The 16557-nt window shown below is 42.1% G+C and overlaps 1 protein-coding gene across 2 annotated transcripts in view; it reads right to left on the bottom strand.

Annotated features, from left to right (window-relative positions):
• LOC134349410 (dihydropyrimidinase-related protein 3-like) overlaps window positions 1-16113 on the bottom strand; it is a 226137-nt gene extending 210024 nt beyond the window's left edge. Inside the window, exon 1 of one of the 2 annotated variants that reach the window (XM_063053672.1) lies at window positions 15628-16113. In XM_063053672.1, coding sequence (XP_062909742.1) covers window positions 15628-15972 — 345 coding nt within the window. In that variant the 5' untranslated portion in view covers window positions 15973-16113. The remainder of the gene's footprint in view (window positions 1-15627) is intronic. The other variant, XM_063053674.1, reaches the window with a different exon arrangement.
• Window positions 16114-16557: the final 444 nt, after the last annotated feature.

Here is a 16557-nt window from a genome sequence, read left to right as displayed (position 1 = left end):
CGAAGGGTCTCAGCCCGTAACGTCGACTGTATCTCTTCCTAGAGACGATGCCTGGCCTGCTGTGTTCACTAGCAACTTTTATGTGTGTTGCTTGAAATTCCAGCATCTGCAGATTTCCTCGTGTTTGCATTTTCAAACAATGGCTAAGTTATTTAGTTCAAGGAAACTTGCAGAGCAGATTGATTTTATCACTTAGCACATCAAATAGCTCATGTATTAATAGTTGTAAGATTTGTATTCTCTAAGAGTCAGCTTCACAGGATTAATTGTGAGTACCTGGGATCTCTGTCTCCAGAAACTTTTAGACCACTTGTGTTAAGAAGTATCTGAAAAAAAAATCACACGTGTGTAAAGTCAAACAAGTGGCAAAAAAACAGTATGAATATAGAGAGCAGTCTGGGCTTTTGAGAAATGGTCCAGGAACATCAAGAGAATGATAAAAACACAGGAGGAATTAGAATTCATTCCTCTGTCTTCAATTTCTGTGACAGATGACTGGTTCGTCGGCAGCTGGAGGGTAGGTCATTTCAGAAATTGTAGTTGAATTTCAAAAATCCTTTGTGTTTTAGAAATTGTTTATAATTTAAGAACTTTTATAAGATAGAAGTCTTTTGTGAGTTTTAAATGTACTTTAAGAATGTTGTTTAGATTTAAACATATATCACTGAAAGTCAATAAACTGTGTTTAAATTACTTTGTTAGCTGGAAGTACAGTGCCTATAAAAAGTATTCACCCCTCCCCTCCCGCCAGAAGTTTTCATGTGTTATTATTTCACAACATTGAATCATAGTGGATTTAATTTGGGTTTTTTTTGACACTGATCAACAGAAAAAGACTCTTTTGTGTCAAAGTGAAAACAGATCTCTACAAAGTGATTACAAATATAAATACAAATATAAAACACAAAATTATTGATTGTATAAGTATTTACCTCCCCCCTCCCCTTTAATATGACACACCAAATCATCACTGGTGCAGCCAATTGGATTTAGATGTCACATAATTAGTTAAATGGAGATCACCCGTGTGTAGTGAAGATGTTTCAATTGATTGTAGTAAAAATAAACCTGTATCTGGAAGGTCCAACTGCTGGTAAAAGCTGCACCATGAAGTCAAAAGAACACTCTCCAAGCAACTCTATGAAAAAGTTGTTGAGAAGCACAAGTCAAGAGGTGGATACAAGAAAATTTCCAAGTCACAGAATATCCCTTGGAATACAGTTAAGTCAATCATCAAGAAATGTAAAGAATTTGGCACAGCTGTCAATCTGCCGAGAGCAGGCCATCTTCAAAAACTGAGTGGCCATGCAAGAAGGGAACAAGTGACGGAGGCCACCAAGAGACTTATGACATCTCTGGAAGAGTTACAACCTTCAGTGGCTGAGATGGGAGAGACTGTGCAAACAACAACTGTTGCCCGGGTGCTTCACTAGTCGCAGATTTATGGAAGAGTGGCAAAGAGAAAGCCCCTGTTGAAAAAAAACTCACATGAAATCTTGGCTAGAGTTTGCTAGACTCCGAAGTCAGATGGAAGAAGGTTCTATGGTCTGAAGTTTTTGTCCATCAGTTTAAACACTATGTCTGGTGTAAGCCAAACAGTGCACATCATCAAAAACACACCATCCCTACTGTAAAGCATGGTGGTGGCTGCATCATGCTATGGGGATGCTTCACTGCAGCAGGCTCTGGAAGGCCTGCGAAGGTAGAAGGTAAAATGGATGTGGCAAAATACAGTGAAATCCTGGAGAAAAACCTGATGCAATCGGCAAGAGAACTGCGACTTGGGAGAAGATATGTTTTGCAGCAAGACAATGACCTCAAGCATAAAGCCAAAGTTACACGGGAATGGCTTAAAAGCAACAAAGTTAATGTCCAGGAGTGGTCAAGTCAGAGTCCAGACCTCAATCCAATTGAGAATTTGTGGTTGGACTTGAAAAGGGTTATTCACTCATGATCCCCATGCAATCTGACAGAGCTTGAGCAGTTTCGTAAAGAAGAATGGGGAAAATTTTCAGTGTCCAGATTTGCAAAGCTGGTAGAGACCTATCCACACAGACTCAAGGCTATAATTGCTGACAAAGGTGCATCTACTAAATACTGACTGGAAGGGGGTGAATACTTTAGCAATCAATTATTTTGTTTTATATTTGTAATTAATTTATATCACTTTATAAAGTTCTGCTTTCACTTTGACACAAGATTTTTCGATCAGTGTCAAAAAAGCCAATTTAAATCCATTGTGATTCAATGCTGTAAAACAATAAAACATGAAAACTTCCAAGAGGGTGAATATTTTTTTATTAGGCACTGAATCTCCTCCTTGGTAGGGAGAGGGAACACACCACTCAAATAGTGGGTATTGGCTGTTAAACTCATCATAGAGGATAAACTGAGAAGTGAACTGGTCTTAGAAGATGGAGTAGTTATAATATAATCTCCCCTTAGTGAGAGCGCCCATAGCTATCTATATCGAGCAGGACTTAAGATCTTTGTTTGAGTTTAGAATTCCGTGGTCAGCAAACCCAATACCATCACAAATGTTCAGTTTAAGATCTAATACAACTTCTTCCTTGACATATACAGTGTTTGTAGATTAAAATAAAGCTATCTTGAATGCCCTCCAAGAACCTCACTCCACATTACTAGAGCTGATTTGATTTGTCAAGTATTTTGTGATCACTATAGTAGAGGTACTACTTAGTTCCTGATCTTCACATTTCTTCACCACACAACATCAGCACCCAGAACCCGCGGATACGGAGGGTTGACTGTATGTGCCAAATGGATCCTTGTACTTGGGATTTTCTCAGGTTGCCAGTGTCCAAGATCACAGAGCACCAGCATAACCATTTGCTTCAGGAACCTCTGCAGACCTTCTGCTAACCAATCTGCTGTCATTTGTAACAATGCAATACAGTCGACCCTCTGTATCTGCGGATTCAACGAACCGCGGGTCGAAAATACTGTAGAGGTTTCCCCCGCTATCCGAAAGTGGAGTGGAAATGGCGTAAAGCAAAGGAGCAATTACCATTAATTTATATGGGAAAAATTTTTGAGCATTCCCAGACCCAAAATTTAACCTACCAAATAGACAATAGACAATAGATAATAGACAATAGGTGCAGGAGTAGGCCACTCAGCCCTTCGAGCCAGCACCGCCATTCACTGTGATCATGGCTGATCATCCACTATCAGTATCCAGTTCCTGCCTTATCCCCACAACCTTTGATTCTGCTATCTTTAGCGGAATATCATACCAAGTAACACATAAAACCTAAAATAACATTAATATATAGTAAAAGCAGGAACGATATGAAAAATACACATAAAGTAAAAATAATGTATGTACAGTACAGTGTAGTTTCACTTACCAGAATCGGGAAGACAGCGAACACACTGGAAGACTCACGCATTTTTCTATCATACAGTTCTTTGTAAGCACTCAAAATATCCTGCAAACCTGCCCTAAACCTATGTGCCCTTTCAAAATTAAAGTCATACTTTTCTGCAATCATTGCAGCACTGTCAATTGTAGCGAAAATCTGACGCAGTTCAAAACTATGGCGTGCGTGCCGCCTCTATATCAGCTCGCTGCAAAACAAACACTGAACGCTGTTTTCGTTGTTTGCTACTCTCGCTGCTCGGGGTGCGCGCTGCCTCTATAACGGCTCCCTGCAAAACAAACACTGAACGCTGTTTTCGTTGTTTGCTAATCTCGCTGCTCGGGGTGCGCTCTGCCTCTATAACGGCTCCCTGCAAAACAAACGCTGAATGCTATTTTTTCTGAGGCAGCATCATCGTTCCCGAAGAGCTATGATGGTTGCGTCTGTACTGAACATGTACAAACCTTTTTTCTTGTCATTGTTCCCTAAACAATACAGTATAACAACTATTTACATTGTATTAGGTATTATAATTAATCCAGTGATGATTTTAAGTATACGGGAGGATGTGCATAGGTTATATGCAAATACTATGCCATTTTATATAAGGGACTTGAGCATCCGCAAATTTTGGCATCCACGGTGGATCCCGGAACCAATCCCCTGCGGATACAGAGGGCCGACTGTATAATCATACCCATTCTATTGCCACCTGGAGTGGTGGCATAATATTGCTATTATATTATATTAATATTGACTGTTTGCATTAACCCTTGTCTCAGGCAACAAAGCTGGATCCAAATCACAATTATCAATCTAATTGCAGGCATTAAAAATGCACCTATCAAAGCCAACTGTGTGGCCACCAGTGTTAGTTTTAATGGTGATTTATTTGTTACATAGTCATAGTCATACTTTATTGATCCTGGGGGAATTTGGTTTTCGTTACAGTTGCACCATAAATAATTAAATAGTAATATGTAAATTATACCAGGAAATAAGTCCAGGACCAGCCTATTGGCTCAGGGTGTCTGACCCTCCAAGGGAGGAGTTGTAAAGTTTGATGGCCACAGGCAGGAATGACTTCCTATGACGCTCTGTGTTGCACCTCGGTGGAATGAGTCTCTGGCTGAATGTACTCCTGTGCCCAACCAGTACATTATGTAGTGGATGGGAGACATTGTCCAAGATGGCATGCAACTCTTTTCAGACACCACCATCAGAGAGTCCAGTTCCATCCCCACAATATCACTGGCCTTACGAATGAGTTTGTTGATTCTGTTGGTGTCTGCTACCCTCAGCCTGCTGCCCCAGCACACAACAGCAAACATGATAGCACTGGCCACCACAGACTCGTAGAACATCCTCAGCATCGTCTGGCAGATGTTAAAGGACCTCAGTCTCCTCAGGAAATAGAGACGGCTCTGACCCTCCTTGTAGACAGCCTCAGTATTCCTTGACCAGTCCAGTTTATTGTCAATTCGTATCCCCAGATATTTGTAATCCTCCACCATGTCCACACTGACTCCCTAGATGGAAACAGGGGTCACCGGTGCCTTAGCTCTCCTCAGGTCTACCACCAGCTCCTTAGTCTTTTTCACATTAAGCTGCGGATAATTCTGCTCACACCATGTGACAAAGTTTCCTACAGTAGCCCTGTACTCAGCCTCATCTCCCTTGCTGATGCATCCAACTATGGCAGAGTCATCAGAAAACTTTTGAAGAATACAAGACTCTGTGCAGTAGTTGAAGTCCGAGGTGTAAATGGTGAAGAGAAAGGTAGACAAGACAGTCCCCTGTGGAGCCCCAGTGCTGCTGATCACTCTGTCAGACACACAGTGTTGCAAGCACACGTACTGTGGTCTGCCAGTCAGGTAATCAAGAATCCATGACACCAGGATAGCATCCACCTGCATCGCTGTCAGCTTCTCCCCCAGCAGAGCAGGGCGGATTACGCAGTGGACCTCAATCAGTTGGCCTACTTTCTGAAACTATTCTAATTACAGAAACCTCAATAGGCAGTCACGTATCATGGAATCACAGCTGTGATGTTCATTGACTAATATTAATGGATGTATTTACACGGTGACATTTAACTGAGTGTGGCCTCAAAGAGCCCTGGTCTCTTTGGAATCAAGAATCAAAACCATTCCAGTGGCTGGGGTTGTATGTCACAGAAAGGAAGATATTTGTTGTTGATGGGGGACAGTTATTTCAGCCCCAGAACATTACTGCAGGAGTTCCTCAAGGCACAACCATCTACAGCTGCAAAGTGACCTTGCTTCCTTTGGAATATAAGCAGTAGAAATATTCACTCAATGTTCAATTTCATTAGAGCTTCTCAGCAAATGAATCAGCCCACACCCACACTTCAAGAAAGGCCAGAATGTGGATTATTTATTATTATTTGACCTTGATTGTTGCTGCCAAGGACAATGCGCTTGCACTGCTGCTCCATTCAGTGCATGACAGGATACTGGCAATTCAATTACTAAAAACACAGTGACTACATTTAAAATAATGTCTCAGTTATTTAGAATGACATCCAAGTTACAAATGAATTAAAAACAAACAACTGTAAAATTAAAGAAGCAGTGGCTACCCATGAAACAAGACTGAGACAGCATCAGGCAAGGGCTCATAAGAGGTAAATAGTATCTGTGCTGTAAGCATGACAGGCATTATTATCTCCAACAGGAAAGAGTCCAACCATCTACACAATCACATTATTATTGGCATAAGCACACTACGTGTCAATAATCTATCAGAAACTCACCTGGATGAACCACATAATACTGTTTTCAGAAGAGCAGATCAGAGAATGATTATCTTGCAGCAAATGAATCAAAGTCTTTCTACCACCGAAAGGCACCAGTCAGAACTGTGAGGCATTACTTTTTACTTGCCTGGATGAATTGAATTCAACTCCAGCAAAAGCCAAGTAGCCCTGTTCACCCTCCTAAAGAGATGTTCACCAAGGGAACTCCAACAGCATTTCTGATAGTCATCGAGATGGGCAAAGGTAGTCACTGGAGTACATCATCACTTACAGATTTCATCTCCAGCCTGACTTGGATAAGTATCACCAGAACTTGAATCATTGCTATGTGAAAGGTCTGGAACTCCCTCCCAACACCATGGTAGAAGCACTGCAGCAGTTCAAAACAACAGTTTGATATCTTCCTCACAAGGTCTATCAGAATAGTCAGTAAGTGCTGGTTTTGGCAAAGATGCTCATACTTCAAAGCTGAATGATTGAAAAAGAGCCATGGGCTTTTGAATATCCACCATATACCCACATGAAATACACCAAAAGATGAGACAGAATGAATGTGTTTCCCAGCTTTACCTTCAAAACTTCTGTATTTGTTCTTTGTAACCATTAACTCAAGAGCAACCTCATGAGTGTAAAATAACAGTGTGATGGACTTCCTCTGTCACACCATCCCTGATGATTGAGTACAGCATAATATGCAAACATGCCAAGAAATGAATTAGAGTTATGACCTTCTGAGACAAAAAGTCTAGCTTTAACTTTTTATATGGCGACTCTTTAATTTTTAAACAGTTCTGGATTCTCCCACAGGAGGAAACATTCTGTCAAAACCCCTCAGAATTTTATATCTTATTTTAATTGCTTAAAGGTGCATTATTGGATCTGCAGTGCTGTTCAATATCGGATTACAAGTCTCATTATGGCTTGAAAAATTTGAATTTATCCTAAAAGGAATCTAGAAGTGAAATTTTCAAAAAATGTGGTCTTTAAATTGATGGGCTCATTTCAAAACCCAAAAGATTCATGAAGTGCATTAAGAAAATGAGGCCTGGCATCTTTGCCTGGTTGAAGTTGGATGCAACTTCAGAATCATGTCAATGAGACTGGCTTGTAACAACCTTCTAAAGTGCAAACGATCTCTCAGTTCTCTGCCCTGTTGTGATAATTGCAATCCTTTATTGTTCTTGACGTTATCCAATCCTGGACATGTGGTTCCTAAATTTTCTACCTACACCTCTCTCTCTGTCTATCTCTCGTTCTACACCTTATATGTGTAATGCCCTGGTTCACATTTTTACTGTTATGCTGCAGGTATTTCATTTGGCAGTTCTGTAAGAGCAGTCTGTTCTGCTTTCAGCCTGTTTGGGTTATTGTTGAAGAACTGGAATGGACATAGTGATGCTCAGTTCTTCTATCTCCTTCCATGACTTATAATGCAAAATGTGTTTATTGATAGCTATCACACACTTGTCAAGCCTTTCAAACATTTTTCTCTGGAAATCATAATACAAAGCATATGTATATTACTGTTGTCCCTTTTTCACAGGAATCTAACAAATTGGAGCAGAAGTAGGCCATTAGGCCATACAAGCCTCTGCTCACTTTTGTTAAGATCAAGGCTAATTTTCTATGATTTCCCAAACAACTCCCATGTTCATTGAAATCCTTAAAATCCAGGATTCTATTAACTTTAGTTTGCAAAGAAGCAAGGCTCCACAGCCCCTTGAGGCAGAAAATCCCAAACTTCATCACCCTCAGTTTAAGATGTATCCCTCCATCTCAGTCCAAATAAAATTAGAACCCCATATGCTAAGTCTGTGGCTCTGATTCGTGATTTTTCATCAAGGAACTTTGTTAGGTTCAATTAGATATCTCATTCCGCTAAACTCCAGAGAGCACTGGCTGCTTCTACTGAATCTCTCCTCATAGAACAATTCTGCCAATCCTGGAATCAGTCTGATGAACCTGCACTCTCAGGCAAGTATATCTTTTTCCATGTGCAGAGTACAGGACCTCTGAACAAATGTCCAAGAGTAGTCTCATGAAGGCCTTTATATCTAGTTAATATTATGTCAGTAATTATAATACATGTGTTATGAATCTTTATAACATTATATATAATATCATAATAGTTTATATTACTAGTAGTAAATTATTTGAAAACATAATTGCAAATTAAGTGTCTTCAATATGAAATGATGAATCCATTTCTCTTTCCACAGAGGGTATCCAAGCTGCTGAGTTTTTTTCCAGAACTCCAGATTCAGGTATATTTCTTTATTACATGTACATCGCAACATACAGTGAAATGCGTCGTTTGCGTTAACAACCAATGAAAACTAACAATGTGCTAGGGGCAGCTACAATAAAACTTTGTTACTCTTATATTCCAATCCTCCTTAAGATAAAATATGGCATGTTATTTGTGTTTCCGACTCCTTGCTGCATTTCCATTTTAGTCTCTAAGTCCCTTGAAACATCAACATTATCTCAACTCTCATCATTTAAAAAATACTCAATTTTTATGCAAAGATGTGAATAACGCCATACTTCTTCACATTTCCTGCATACACAGTGATTTTGCCTACACTGTCAGTTGTCCATATTCCCCTAATCCCGCTGCAGAATTTCCATGAACAATGAGCAGACAACCAGGCAGCGAAAAACAAAATAGTTAAAGATAATTAGTAATATTGGACCAAACCCTCGGCTTGCTGTGTAATACAAATTATTATATGCATTGAATATATAACTCGGGAGGGTGCAGTATTGCCCCTTCTCCAAGGGGACAGGACAGAACAAGTAACTGAACTGGCAGTCAGGGAGCACCGTGCCTCTAGCGGTCAGCGTGACGCTATTACAGCTCAGGGTGTAGCAGTTCAAAGTTCAACTTTCAGAAGTTTATACAGCCCTCCCGTGAGGGCTTGGGTTCTCTCCGAGTGCTCCGGTTTCCTCCCACAATCAGAAAATGTACCGGTTAACAGGTTAATTGTTCACTGTATATTGTCCTGTGATTAGGCTAGGATTAAATAGGTGGGTTGTTGGGCAATGCGGCTCGTTGGGCTGGAGGGCCTGCTCCCCACTGTAGTTCTAAATAAATAAATCAGCTATTACTCTTAAGATAGTGATTGATAGGGCAATTCCACAGGTCAGAGTCCTAACTGGGGCAGGGCAAATTTTATGGGAATTAGGCAGGATCTAGCATGGGCCAATTGGGTGAGCTTGTTCGAAATGAAAGGAACAAGTAGCAAGTGGGAGGCTTTTAAGAGTGTGATATCAAAAGTCCAGGAACTGCATGTTAGGGTTAAGGGTAAACATGGCCAGATTATGGAGCTGTGGCAGATGAGAGTTGAGGCCCTCCTCGAGGAAAAGTAGTAAGCATATATTGAATATAGGACATCAGGAATGATTGAATTCCTTGAAAGCTAAAAGACAATTAGGAATACTCTTATGGGGAAATCATGAAGGCATAAAGAGCGTATGAGAGGGATCTGATAGGTAAGGTCAAGAAGTTCTGCAGCAATATTAAGGGTAAAGAGGTGGCCTCTTTATTTCTCAAGAGGGGTGGGATTTTTAACAAATATTTTTCTTTATGAATGTTTTCTACATGGATTTTATTAAGGCGTTTGACAAAGTCCCTCATGAGAGTCTAATACAGAAGATTAAGACGCATGGGGTCCACAGCGAATTGGCTGTTTGGTTTCAGAACTGGCTTCCATATAGAAGACAGAGGATAGCGGTCGATATTGGAGCTGGAGGTCTGTAATTAGTGGTGTTCAACAGGCACCTTTGCTGTTTGTGATGTATATACGTAACCTGGATGAAAATATAAACAGGTGTGTTCGTAAGTTTGCAGGTGGTGTAGAAGGCTGGTAGCATGATATAGATCAGTTGCAGGGATGGGCCGGGAAATGGCCGATGGAGTTTAACCGAGACAAATGCGAGATGTTGCATCTTGGTAGGACAAATGCAAGGAAACAGTACACTGATAAGGGCAAGATCCTTAACAGTGTTGCTGAACAGAGAGATCTTGGGATCCTAGTTCTTAACTCATAACTCATAATTCGTAAGGTGATTAACAAGGCTTATGGAATGTTTGTTTTTATTAGTTGAGGCATTGAGTTCATAAATTAAGAGGTTATCTTGCAACTTTATAAAACATTGGTTAGGCCACATCTGGAGTATTGCACACAGTTCTGGTTGCCCTGCTATAGGAAGGAATTTGAGGCTTTGGTGAGGGTGCAGAAGAGGTTTACTGGGATGCTGCCTGGCTGAGAGGACATGTGCTATCACAAGAGGCTGGATAAGCTTGGGTTGTTTCTCTGGAGCGGTGGAGGCTGAGAGGAGATCTGAAAGGTTTACAAGATTATGAAAGGCATGGATAGAGTGGACAGAGAGTATCTGGTTCCCAGAGTTGAAATGTCTAATATCAGAGAACATCCATTGAAGGTGAGAGTGGGTAGGTTCAAGGGGGCTGCAAGGGGGTAAGTTTTTTAGTCTAGAGAATTGTGGGTGTCTGGAATGCACTGCCTGGTGTGATGGTAGAGGCAAATACATTGGAGGCTTTTAAGAGACGTTTGGATAGGCACAAAAGGAAGATAGAGGGTTATGAACATATTGTAGGTAGAATGGATTAGTGTTTGGGTGTTTTTGATTTGCTTTTTAGCTGCTTTGGCTCAACACTGTGGGCTGAATGGCATGTTCCTGTGCTGTACTGCCTATGCTCTATGTTCTCTGGTATGACTACAGAGAAACTCATGATTGCTCCAGAAATAAAGAATGCAAGTGGAGATGGTTTGGAGAACATTCACATTAACCAGAAGGACTAATTTGCAGATCAAGTAGTGCATTAAGGTGAGTTGATCCCTAGAGCCTCACCAAGAGCATCCTCAGACTTTGTGGGAGACTAGAGATAAAATTGCAGAGACCTTTGCAGAGATATTTGCTTCATTGTTGGTTATTGAGGAGTTCCCAAAGACCAGAAGTTGGCCAATTATGTTCTATTGTTTAAGAAAGGTATCGAGGACAAGTATAAGATATGAGTATAAGGAATGAGCTGCTAGAGGAAGAGGCTGAGGCAGATACAATAGTATCATTCAAGAAGCAAATGAAGGGATGAGCTTAGAGGTATTTAAGTTAAGTGCAAGAAATCAGGACTAATTGGTTGGGCGTTGTGGTCAGCATGAACGTAAGAGACCAAAGGACTTGTATCTGTGCAATATTGCTCTATAACTCTATAGTTCTAATTGACTAGAATGCCTTCTGGTTATATTTGAAGAAAGATCTTCCCACCATAAATCTTACAGATTCTTTCCCTGTAGTACTGAAAGGATACCTGTCTATGGCCTTAAGTAACTTAATTGTACTTCTTTGAGCTATCTGAGCCTTCCCTTGAGACAGAAGATGGTGCAACATGTGGGTACAATAAAGCAGAGGTGTTAATGAAATATAAACATCAATACCTTTACCATCACAAAATATAGTTACTGTACTTTAAAACATATTGGAATGCTCTATTGGAAGAAAGATCACATTTTTTTATATAACCTAGATGCTACAATAAATACAGTGTTTAAAGAAGCATGACTCTCTGGGTGAATCAAAGTACTATGTGTAATGTTTATGAATGATGCTTTGTGTTTAAGAAAGTAACTATTTATACTCCTGCCATACTTGCCATCTTTAAATGTGCTAAACTATTTACAGCATGATGAAAAAAAGGTAGTTCCAGTATAATTGCACCTCCTGCCCACAGCACAGTGATTGTGATCTTTCCTACTCTAACAGGTTTTGCTCAAACATCTTCTATAGTTGTCCTCATGTGTAGCTGCTCAATTATTCCCCCGGGCCTGTACCATGTTCACATTAAATCAAATGAGCCACCAAACAAGAGACTAAAACCAATACTCAATGTGGTCTTCTGAATTACATTTAATTATCTAGGTGGAATATTACATGTCCACCAATTGTCCTTGAGGATTTCATCCAGTTTTAGAGATTCCAAGGGAAGCAAATCTCTTGACATGATACAAATAACATCACAATAATATAGTCTGCTGGATAGATCAGCTAGCCTTTCCCTCTTCAACATCTCATAGCACCCACTCTTGCTGTTCTCTGACTGAAATTCCCACTGCTGTAACTCCACCAAGCAACATAAAGCCTTGAGAGCACATAATGTTGCCAAGCTCTCTGGGTAGAAGAACAGAACCAAGCATAGTGGAGGAATTGGTAGATCAGACCATGCCTTGTGTGGAAAGATGTTGAATATACTTTTATCCCAGCAGACACTGTTTCAAAGACACAACACTTTAAGTAAGAAACAGAGATTGAAGATAGAACCTCAATGATGGATGAGAAGGGTGAATAAAAGGCACAAGTGGGACCATCAAACGTACAAAAAGATGGGAGCAAGAAAGCAAACTGTTGGGAGGAACTCAGCAGATCAAGCAGCATCTGTGGAGGCAAATAAATGCTCAGCATTTCAGGAAAGAAACTTGTGTCAGGAAGGGAGAAAACGGTTTCAAAATCAGGAAAGGATAATTTTTAAATGAAGATAGTTTTAAAATTTAACATAATATGAGCAGGCAATGCTTGTACAAGCAGTCCACATGTAATGATAGGATTCTGTTTCTGAGGACTGCTACAAACTGTTTGTAAGTTGTAAGTTAATGAAAAGTGTGTGGAAGGGGATCAGAGGAACAACTGTCATTGCAGAACCAGCAGGCACAGGTAGAGCAGCCACCAGCCAGTCTCACTGACTTAGTGAGACAGTTAGTGAGGCTCTGAGGGCTCCAAGCTCTACTGCGCTCAGACCCAGCCCCTGCTTGTTGCAGTTCAGCGGTGTGATAAGTGAAGGCATGTAGAAATGCTGCATTCTCACCTGCAAAAGATGCCCTCAGCCCTTCAACAGCTGGGAACTCAATCTTTGTCTATCACACCGGTTCATAGGTTAGATGTTCATAAACTGGGGAGGACCTGCAATTGGCCTTTAAACTCCTGAGTCAATGTTGATGCATGAATGCTTCCACTGTGTCTGCTCTGCCTAAAGATCTGTCAGATATCTCAACGGAGGGGCTGAATTAAGCCCCTGCCAAGAAGTATTGCACTAACATATCAGGTGTCCTTCCCACACCCCACTCAGCTGATGAGGCTTCTACCCCCAACCTATCCCGTTCTCAATGCATCTTAAGGTTAAAATCAGCCTTCAGTTTCATAAAAGTTAATCTTTAGTAGCTATGGGATGGATATGTCTGTATAATTCTGTATAATGGCCTCATAATTCAAAACCAAACCTTTCCCTCAGGAGTGGATGAAGCTGAATCTGATGGTGTTTTTATCGAAGACACACGAGCCTGAAGATGCTGGAATCTGGAGCAACAGACAATCTGCTGGATGAATTCAACCAGTCAAGCTGCATCTTAGATGCTGCTCGATCTACTGAGATCCTTCAGTGGATTATTTGCTGCATTGAATGTTATCGATCTTGAGTGTTGTAGTCAATATTCATCATAGGGACTCCAAGTTTCCACCTTTCGACCATCTCACCACTAAGGCTCTCAACAGTGTCTCAGGGCTCCATTTTACAACATGTTCTTCCAGACAATCAACAGACAGAAAAAGGGCACTCCTCAAGTATGTCCCATTTCCTAACACCACTCACCACCTGCCTTGGAAAGACAATTTTTTTTACACATTTTATCATGTCTTTTCATCTTACTTGGCCAAACACACTCTCCACTTCGCAGCATTTTCACGTGGGGCATCTTTGGTGATGTTGCTGCCTCACAGGGCCAGAAGCTTGATGGTGATCATGACCTCGATTGCTATTTGTGTAGAGTTTGTATGCTCGCCCTGTTACTGCATGGGTTTCTTCTGGGAGCTCCGGTTTCCTCCCATATCCTAAGGCTGAGTTAACCAGCTACTATAAACTACCCTGAGTGTGTAGGAGGGTGGAAGAATTATGAGGGGAGGAGAAGTTAATGGGAAAGTTGGGAGAATAGATCACAAGGAAAAATCAGGAGGAATGAGATTGCTCTGAGAAGAATCGTAGATTCATTGGGTCGAAACAGCTTCCTCTATTATATGGAAATATGAATCTCTAATCTCAGGCAGCACAGAATCAAGTTAGGGAAACAGACAGCTAGTTAAAATACAAATAAACAGCTGCAATTAAAATATCAAAATTCAGGGGTGGCCTTATAACTACACCAATCAACCAGTCAAATAGAGAGATGGCAGCCAACGTTCTCGAAAGTCGCTTTATTTTCGCCAGCCCTATCTGGCCTCGCTCGCAAAGCTCGATTGAAGGGCTGTCGACTCACAAGCCACCCAGATTTCGGGCAAGTTGCTGTTATTGCATCGAGCAATAGACCTGTTGATACAATGAGTACGGTCTGTGGTCCTTTCGGAGCAGCAGTTGAAACAATAGGAATGTGGCCACAACTTGCACTTACAGCAATTTGCATACACTTTCAAATAACTATCGGCCGTTTTAATCAGTCCGCTAAATCGCTTGTAAACGCAAAAACAACATAGATTTTATGCGCTTTGCAGTTTGAGGATTAAGTGGTGAAGGCGCGAGGCAAGTGCAAAACTGGCTAACAATATACCCCGCAGTAAGTTGAAGAGCCGAGAGTACGGTTGCAAGGGGTCACCGAGAGAGAACCGCATTCCACTACCGCAGTGCAGTTCCAGGCTGCCGCCACACCGTGGCTCTACTTCCTTTGCCTGGGCGCACCTGGGAGCCGAGCGCTGACACCGAGCGTCCGCCCAGCCCCTGCACCAACCCCGGTTCCCTCCCGCATCAGCGCAAACTGCAACCCGCCGCCCGTTCTTTGTGTGTGGAGCCACAGCCACCTCTACAATCACACCGTGGCAAACCGACGCGTTTTGATTTCCCAAAGAATGTCTAAACACGCAATCAGAACCAGCAGACAAATTAACACTGAACTGACCACTATCCACTCCGGAGAATGAAAAGAAAGTCTCTCAGGACACGTCTGAAAATCTCTGGCCTATCGCCCAGAAATTTGCCTTTAATGCCTTGTGATTGAATGTCCTGAGATGACTTTACACATTCCAGTGATTACTCCTGTTCAATAGGAGTAGCCTGACCCGGCTACCGGGACCACGGGTCGCAGACTGAATCAACTGTCAACTATCCGCAGCACCTCATTTCATTATTATCGATCCCTGTCGAAGTCATACAATTCACTATCAGTAACAACATACATCACGAATATGATTCAGATCTTTGACAACCAGCAAAGCAAACCGGAAGACATCTCGTATCAAAATATCCTTGATCAGCAGCAATTATTAATTAATAAGTCTAATTTCGCAAAAGAAAGCCTTAAATGCAACGGTGTAAAAGTTTAGCGAGTATCCGGTGTTCCCCGGTATGTTTACTCCGGGGTAGCTTGATACGGTAGCAGATAGAGAGGTGGGTGGGAGAGGGATGATTACCTGCAGGTCATCTCGGTTTTGCAGCCTTTCCTTGCCGCCCGCTATTGTGATTTGCACCCCCGGATTGTCAGCCGGCCCCGAGCTCTCGCTCGCCACGCTGGCCGTATCGCTGGAAGCCTCGGTGTCCCGGGACGGGCCGTGCTGACCGGAGCTCCGCGAGCTCCGAGAACTCCTGCGACCGACGCTGAGCGCATCGAAATCCAAAGTCTTGCTCTCGTACGCTCCTTCCACCGAGCAGAACATGCCCCCATACTTCTGTCTTGGTACCTGGGCAGTCGTGCCTGGTCTAGCCAGATACACCGGGAGATCGTCATCCTTATCCCGGTTTCTCCTATCCTCGGCCATTGATCTCGGTGAGCGACGCAAGAAAGGTGAGAGCACAAAACGGTATTCGGGAGTCAGAGGCGGTTGTAGCGAGCCGCTAGTGGCAGACTGCTGCTGAAATCCCTTGACACGGAAGTGATAACGCGTGTGCACCGCACACTGAACGCATTTTAAAGTATAGTTGCCCCCCTCCCCCGTTTGCCTGGGCTCTCGCAACGGACCGCCCGCAGATGAGCGACTGCAGCCGCAATCCCAGCAGACGGATTGCGGAGAGTCACCGCCGAGGGACCGAGACTGATGGCACACGGGGAGGAGGGGGTTGGTGGTGGGGGAAGGAGAGAGGGAGGGTTATGAAAACAAAGTGACCCTCACCTTAAGCCACCCAGAATACCACCAACCCACCACAGGAGTGTTGTCCTCTTTAAAAGAAAACACATTCAGTGAATGACAAGAAAAAACGATCTTTCAAAAATAATGATTAAAACACTAACACAATATTGCTTCGAGAAGAAGGGAAAGGCGGGGTGGTGGTTGGTGGAGAGGAGGTTGAGACAATTTGGGGTTTCATACAGTCAAGACGGATGGTGCTTTACTGCTTAATTTATT

Source organism: Mobula hypostoma, chromosome 7 (assembly GCF_963921235.1).
Source record: "Mobula hypostoma chromosome 7, sMobHyp1.1, whole genome shotgun sequence".
Lineage (NCBI taxonomy): Eukaryota > Metazoa > Chordata > Chondrichthyes > Myliobatiformes > Myliobatidae > Mobula > Mobula hypostoma.
This window is presented reverse-complemented; position numbering and strand designations above follow the sequence as displayed.